Source organism: Herpailurus yagouaroundi, unplaced genomic scaffold, assembly GCF_014898765.1.
Source record: "Herpailurus yagouaroundi ecotype Mexico unplaced genomic scaffold, PumYag 162, whole genome shotgun sequence".
NCBI lineage: Eukaryota > Metazoa > Chordata > Mammalia > Carnivora > Felidae > Herpailurus > Herpailurus yagouaroundi.
Window position 1 is genome coordinate 2,264,147 of NW_024412403.1, and position 7,141 is coordinate 2,271,287.

The 7,141-nt window shown below is 63.3% G+C and overlaps 1 protein-coding gene across 4 annotated transcripts in view; it reads left to right on the forward strand.

The window, feature by feature from the left end:
- The first annotated feature begins 493 nt into the window (after positions 1–493).
- The window catches only part of ICOSLG (inducible T cell costimulator ligand), an 11,117-nt gene continuing 4,469 nt past the window's right edge, over positions 494–7,141 (forward strand). Inside the window, exons 1-4 of one of the 4 annotated variants that reach the window (XM_040483785.1) lie at positions 494–1,664; positions 3,662–3,702; positions 4,585–4,944; positions 5,533–5,865. In XM_040483785.1, coding sequence (XP_040339719.1) covers positions 1,651–1,664; positions 3,662–3,702; positions 4,585–4,944; positions 5,533–5,865 — 748 coding nt within the window. In that variant the 5' untranslated portion in view covers positions 494–1,650. Of the gene's footprint in view, positions 1,665–3,661; positions 3,703–4,581; positions 4,945–5,532; positions 5,866–7,141 lie in introns of all 4 variants that reach the window. The other 3 variants (XM_040483784.1, XM_040483788.1, XM_040483787.1) reach the window with 3 other exon arrangements.

Here is a 7,141-nt window from a genome sequence, read left to right on the forward strand (position 1 = left end):
AGTCCCCATTCTTGGCTGGCCTGGCAGCAGCACTTGACCTTCTGGGGTCTGCGGCGAGGGGTGGGGGCGCTGCTCAGAAAGCAGAACCTGGTGCCTCCCCACCAGCCACAGCACCCCTCAGCTCTGCAGATTAGCCCCTGCAAGCCCCCTCCCTCCCGCCTCCCCGCTGCCGTGGGGCACTGCCCGGGCTGCATCGAGGGCCTGCGTTTCCGGGGCCCACCCGACTGGGCACCTTCCTTCCCCTCGCCTGCGACTCCGGCGGCGATCGCACTGGGTGGGGGGGTGGGGGGGGTGGGCGGTCAACCAGACCCGCGGAGTGGGCTCCCCGGGGAGCTTCCGGAGGTGGAGCGCAACCCAGGCGCTAGCCAATCACTGCAGCGTAGCCCGTCCGCCGCCCAATCAGAGGGAAACCCGGCGCTTGTGGGCGGGGCTGGACCCGCGAGGGCCGGGAGATGGGAGTTGCTCCCATCCCGCGCTCTCCCTCCGCTCCCGCGGGCCCTCCGCTGCCAGTCGCTGCCAACCCAAGGGACAGCAAGGCCACCCGCGTCGTGTCCCCTTCCGGACCCGCTGGGTCTGAGCCGGTGCCCTTCCCCCAAGCGTGCCCGGCTGCGCGCAGAATATGGCCCTGGCGTTCTGGTTCCGGGAATAGGAAGCGTCCTGAGACCTCTCTAGGATTTGATTCACGCCCACACCCTGCTCTCCGAGCCGCATCTTACCTTTCCTGCGGGCCCCCATCTCCCGCCCCCTTCATGACGCCGCCACACGCCGAGTTCGGACGGCCCGGGCCCTCTCCGGACACGTGAATGGAGCCCTGGCCTGGCCCCCTGGCCCTGGCTCCCCCGCTAAAACGGAGGGCGGCCCCGCTTGGCCTGGGGTACGCCCTCCACCCAATTTCCCAGAGGCCCGGAAGGGGTGAAGCCCCAGAGCTTCGGGACTGCCGGCCCCGCCCCTGCGTGGCCGCGGGTCTCACCTGCAGGCTCCGCTCCTCCCCAGCCGCCCTCCCCGGCGGTCTGCCCCAGTCTCCCGGGCCCCGCTTCCTCCCTTGATTCCCCGGGAATGTTCACTTTCCCGGGACGGCCTGTCTGGTTTTAACAGTCGGTCCTTGGCGCTCACAAAGGACCTGGCCCGCGGTGGGTGTGCGCTACATCTTTGGTGAACGGAGGACGGGCTGCTGGAGGTGGCTGGGCTCAGGGGACCCCTCCTCGTTGGCCCTCACCTCCAAAGGCCGGCCTCTGCCTCCCCATCGGGGCGCGGACGTTCTGCGCGACACCGGGGGGCAGCACTTAGCCTCCCACAGCCCCGCCAGCCTCCCGCGGAGCCCTCGGCCGCCCTCCTCCCCGGGACCACGCACCACCCTCCCAACTCGGCGCCCAGCGGCTGGGGAGGGCTTAACTTTGTGGAGCCTGTGACTGAGCTTCCGTTTTTCCGAGCCCCGCCTGCGGCCAAGGGCGTGGGAGGGACTGGGCAGGGGGTGGGAACAGGGGCGAGGCCCCGGGCGGACGCTGGGGAAAGTCAGCTCTTGCGATTCACTTAGCGCGCAGAGCGGCGGAGGCGCGCAGTGAGACCTGGGCTCCCGCGCTCCGACGGCTCCGGCAGCCCGAGGTCTTTCTCGCTCCGACGGCTCCGGCGGCCCGAGGTCCCGCCCCCACCATGCGGCTGACAAGGTGAGCGTGCGGGGGCGGGGAGGACGGGTCCTGCGGGTGCAACGGAAGAAGAGAAGCTGGAGCAGGGAGCAGGATCCCCAGGGGGCCGGGTAGGAACCCCCCCGCCCACCTGGCGGCGCCGGCCGGATCCGCGGGCAGGGCCGGCCGCTGGGAGCGCCGCTGCGCCGGGAGCCCTACCTGCAGGAGGGTGGCCTCCGCCCAGCGGCGGGGCGCGCTGTGGGGGGCCGACGGCGGCACGTGGGTGTGCCTGGGGGCGGGTGCCCGCCGCGAGAGGGCGAGAGCGAAAGCTAAAGGAGAGCAGCCGCGCGCCGCACTAAGGGGAAGAGGGCACGGACTGCCCAGCGGTGGGGCGCGACCTCGCAGTGCCGTGGCCACTCCCTCCAAGGCCAGCCGGTGCCCACTGTTGGGTAATATATCCTCCCGTCGGCAGAACCAACCCGGAGGAGGTGCGAAGCTGGCACCCCGGCTCAGCTCACCGCTCGCGGTGCCGGCGGGAGAGCTGGGGGACTCTGCCTTGCTCTCCGCTTTTGGCCAGAGCGCCCCCTTCAGGACAGGTCGGGGGCGTGCCCGCCTTGATAAACTGGTTGCCACCGGGTGTCCCCAGTTATAAATGCAGGTAGTTACAATCATTTTCTCAAGCGAAGAAAATACGTCCTCATGGTCACCCACACCCCAGAGTCTGGGGTGTAGGCTGGGGACCAGGTGGGCCAGCAGGGGGCCCAGGGCGCACCCAGGGAGCAGGCGGACCCAGCTCCCTCCCCAAGGCCAGTGCTTGTGACTCAGGTTGCCCCCAGATAACCAGAGGAGGCCCAGCAGCTGTATGCTCCCTGGATCCTCAGTGCAGAAGGGGGTCTGATGGGCACCACGGGAGCCACCAGGGTGTTCGCAGCTCTCGTGTTTTGGAAGGTTGCTCTGGCTCCAGGGAAGGGGGCTGCAGGTGGAGGTTATGGGAGCTGTCCCCGTGAGCAGCAATGGTGGCCCCAACAGAGACAGGAGACACGACAGGCCTGTCTGCAGGCTGTGGCCTCTGGTGTGAGGGAGCCCCTGGTGGCCTGGGCCCAGCTGGGCCGGACAGCCATGCGGACCTGAGTTTACTCGGCAAGGGACATGCGTCTGTGCACATTCAGATGACGGCTGTGGCGGGCGAGGCAGGGGTTTCTCTGGGTCCAGAGCTCAGCGGACACAAGCCTGGGAGGCCTTCAGGAGGGGGTGGCTGGGCTGAGCTGCACACGGTGTGGAGTCCCTGGGGTCGAAGGTCTGGGTCGAAGAGCCTTGGAAGTCCCCAGAGGGGTTTGCTGGCCCCAGGCAGCTGAGCCACCCGCCTGCCCTGGAAGAGCCACCAGATGTAGTTTCAGAACAACCGTGTCCTTTCAGAACGCCGCCCTGCGCTCAGTCGACCCTGCCGCGGGGCATGTTACAGCCTCTCTGTCTCCCCAAACCTAAGTGTAGCTCTGACTAGAAACACCCTGAAAGCGTATTCTCCTTTTTTCTTTCTTTTTTGTTTGAGATTTATTTACTTTTGAGAGAGAGAGAGAGAGAGAGAGAGCGAGAGCCCCCGCGGGGGGGGGGGCCCAAAGAGAGAGAGGGGGCCAGAGGACCCGAAGCAGGCTCCAGGCTCTGCGCTGACAGCAGTGAGCCCGACGCGGGGCTCGAACTCACAAACCGCAAGATAGTGACCTGAGCCGAAGTCGGACACTTAACTGACTGAGCCACCCAGGTGTCCCTGAGAGTGTATTTTTCTGATTTCATATAGTCTCTTGGAATCCATCCCCGGCAAAGGCCAGGCGGGCACAGGGTTGAAGGCAGTGGCTTGGGGGGTGGCTCCCTCCACCCTGTGAGCTGGCTGGTGGCTCAGGACTTGCTGTGCGTGGGGGGAGGGCGCGTCCGACGGGCTGGGCTGTGGGTGTGTTCACATTCCTCTGTGGGCATGAGCACCGCTGCCCACGAGGTTTGGGAGGAGCGGGAACTCACCTGCCTTTCCGGTCGTTTCCTTCCAGTGCTGGAATGTTCCTGCTCCTGTTCAGCGCCCTGCAAGCCAGTAAGTTCAGAGAGGCTCCTGCCGGGGCTGCGGATGCGGGTGCCACCTCACTGCGGCCCTTCTGGCCTTTGCAGGGGGCCCTACGGGAAAGCGGGGCTCGGGGCCTAGGGGAACGTGCAGATTCAAGGCCACGAAGGGGCCGCTTGTGCGGCCCCTGCGGTTCTTGTCTTAGTTCGTGTTTAGCGACAGTCGCTTCCGTCCCTCCGCGTTCCAGATGAGCTGGGGCTTCCCATTTCTCTTGACCCCTTTGCCCCAGTCAGCCCCGGGGAGCCTCCAGAGCCACCACCTTCCAGAAGAGCAAGGAACAGGGATCTGGCACCACAGCCGAGGCTGAGACCTTGCGGAGCCTTCCAGCCCCGAGGGTGGCAGGACAGGGGACACGGGCATTGCCATGGCCGCACCGGTGGTGCGGCGGCTCTAGACTCGGCTCGTGGGCCTTTCTGATGCCCTGCGAGCAGCGTCTTAATACAATGCTGTTGCTGAGAAACTGTTTTCTTGTAAATGTCCTAATTAAAAAAAAAACAAAACAAAAAAAGCTTTTTACTTTGAGTTAATTATAAACACCCAAGAGGTGGCCCAAACCGTGCAGAGCCGTCCTGGGTGCCCGCCCCTCCCCCGACTCCTCCCGATGCCGGCCTCTCCCACCGGGGCGGAAATCCACACTGGAGAATATAGTGCTTTCCAAAACTGTTTGAATTTTAAACATGCTAGCACATTCCTACGTCTATTTGATTAATGCATTAACATTTCTACTGAAATGAGTCAGAATAGGTGTCTGATTGACCCTTGCTACCAAAAAGCCTCCCTCCCCCTAGTTAGAGAACTTCGCGGGCTGGGACTCAACCGTAGCAAGTAAACGTCGTGCTTTCTGAACCACAGCAGATGTTCAAGAGAAAGAAGTCAGGGCGCTGGTGGGCAGCGACGTGGAGCTCAGCTGCGTTTTCCCCGAAAGACACAGTTTTGATTTAAATGACCTTTATGTGTACTGGCAAACCAGTGTCGTCGGCACACCGAAGACCGTGGTCACCTACTACCTCTCCGGGAACAGCTCCGCGGGCCACGAGGACAACCGCTACAGGGACAGGGCCCGGCTGTCGCTGGAGAGCATGAAGCGGGGTGATTTCTCTCTCCATCTGCACAACATCACCCCCCAGGACGAACAGAGGTTCAACTGCCTGGTGTTTAGGAAATCCCTGGAGTTAGACAAGATTCTGGATGTCGTGGTGACGTTACACGTGGCAGGTAAGACCGTGGAAGCTGACGGGACAGACCCCACCCCAGCCTTGCGTCCCAGAGAAAGTATTAATGAGGCCCATCCTCGGGCTCCTTCACCTGTTTCTTCCGTAAAGAACGTCCTAGTTTCTGCCAGCGGGTTTCTGTCCAACCGAGCGGGAAGCTGAACTGGTTGAAAACTCATTCAGCTCCTGGGAAGTTTTCCGTAGCCTGAGGTCACCTGGTGTCACAGAAGAACTCCTAACCTTGCCGTCTGGGCCTTAAATTCTGCATCTCAAGTCCGACTAGGTGTTCTTAATGAAATTAGAAGAGAATGCTGTGAAGCACCAAGGGAGATCCGAGTTTAGGAAGAAAATTAAAGTCAACCAAGGACCCCGGACCCTGTCCCCTCCGGAAGGCCCGCGAGCCTCCCGTGTCACCGGAGATCCACACGCGCCCCACCTGCTCACATGGGGGAGGGGGTGCGGGCCCAGCAGCCCTGCTGGGGGGCGGCGGTGTGTGCCGGCTGCCCGGCCCGCGGTCAGGGCACGCTGGGCCACCTCCCCTCTACCCTGGCCCTGGGCACCAACCATGTGCCCCTCTGTTTCTGACCTTCAGAACCTGCCTCCCTCACCACCCATCTCCCCCCTGCAGCCAACTACAGCATGCCCGTGGTCAGGGCCCCAAGCGGCCCCTCCGAGAATGAGGAGCTGACGTTCACGTGCACATCCGTGAACGGCTACCCGAGGCCTAACGTGTACTGGATCAACAGGACGGACAACAGCCTGCTGAACGAGACCTTGCAGAACAACACGGTCTCCTTGAATGCACAGGGCTTGTACGACGTGGTCAGTGTCCTGACGATCCGGTGGACCCCCGGCGTGAACGTCGGCTGCTGCATAGAGAACGTGCTCTTGCACCAAAACCTGACGACGATCAGCACTCAGGCAGGTAAGGTCCCCCGGGGTCTGTCCCCTGACACCGACCCAAGACTGTGGGCCTGCGGTGACTCAGGAGGTCCTCTGAGCCAGAAGACCGAGCCCCTGCAAGGTGCCTGGGCAGTGGCTTCCGGAAGCTGGAAGGAAGGGGGAGGAGGTGATAGGCAGCACTCGACGACGAAATTCACCACGGCTGCCGAGGGAAGGAATGGGGCCGGGCGCTCAGTGCTTAAGTGGTTTCACTTAATCTTCGCTCTCACGCTCAGGTTTGGTGACTCACTTCACAGACGAGGGGCTGAGGCCTGGAAGGTTGTGTAGGACCGGGCAGCGGCGGCATCAGGGTTGAAGGCATGGCTGAGCCTCTGCGTTCCAGCCGCCGGCAGCTGGCCTGGCTGCGGGCTTGGGGCTTCCCCGTGGGAGGGGTGCAGGCAGGCGACTCCACAGAGGCCACGGGCTCTCTCAATCTGCGTCCCTGTCACTAGTGTCGAGATGACAGGTCCCCCTGGGTGGAGGCGGGAGAGCTCCACGATGGACTCTGTGGGCCTGCCCATGCCCTACAGGGCCCCGCACAGGTTGGAGAGAAAGCATAGCTCTTGGTTCAGGCCTTATGAGAGTCCCAGGGGGCAGTGGCAGCAGTCACGCCAAGCACAAGCCCCTGAGTGTGGGCCCGTGAGCCCACGTGGGTCGCATGCTGTGAGACTGGCCCTGACCCCCAGGAATCCTTGCGAGCCCGACATCTTCCTCCCTGAAGTCAAGGCACGGCCTTGTGACCCTGTGGTCCTGGCCTCTCTGCCCAAATGGACCAAGACAAGGGCTGTACCAAAAAGCCTGCCTCTGATGGCCGCCTCCCAGCAGTGGTCTCCCCGGCAAGGCGGCCCCGGCAGCAGGGGAAAGGGGAACCAGAAGGTTCTCTCAGGGCTGCGGCCTCGGCTCCTGTGCTGTGGGATGGCTGGGAAGCCCGTAAAAGTCCCCAAGCCCCGACCCATTGGATTTGCTCCCCTGGGCTAGCCGGGCACCAGGACACGTTTAAAGGCTTCCAGATGATTCCAAGGTGCATTCAAGACCTAGCCACTGAGTGGTTTCTCCCATTTTGGAGACGTACGGGGCGTTTATCACAAGCTTCCCTTCCTCGTGTGCCCGGGAGAGCCACTTTCCAAGGGGCTAAGCAATCACGTTAAGAGAGGACGGATGAACCCTTCATGCACTGTGGGGGGGTGGGGGGGTGGGGACGCAAAATGGTGCAGCCACTTTGGAAAACAGCCTGGTGGTGCCTCTGAAGGTCGTCGTGG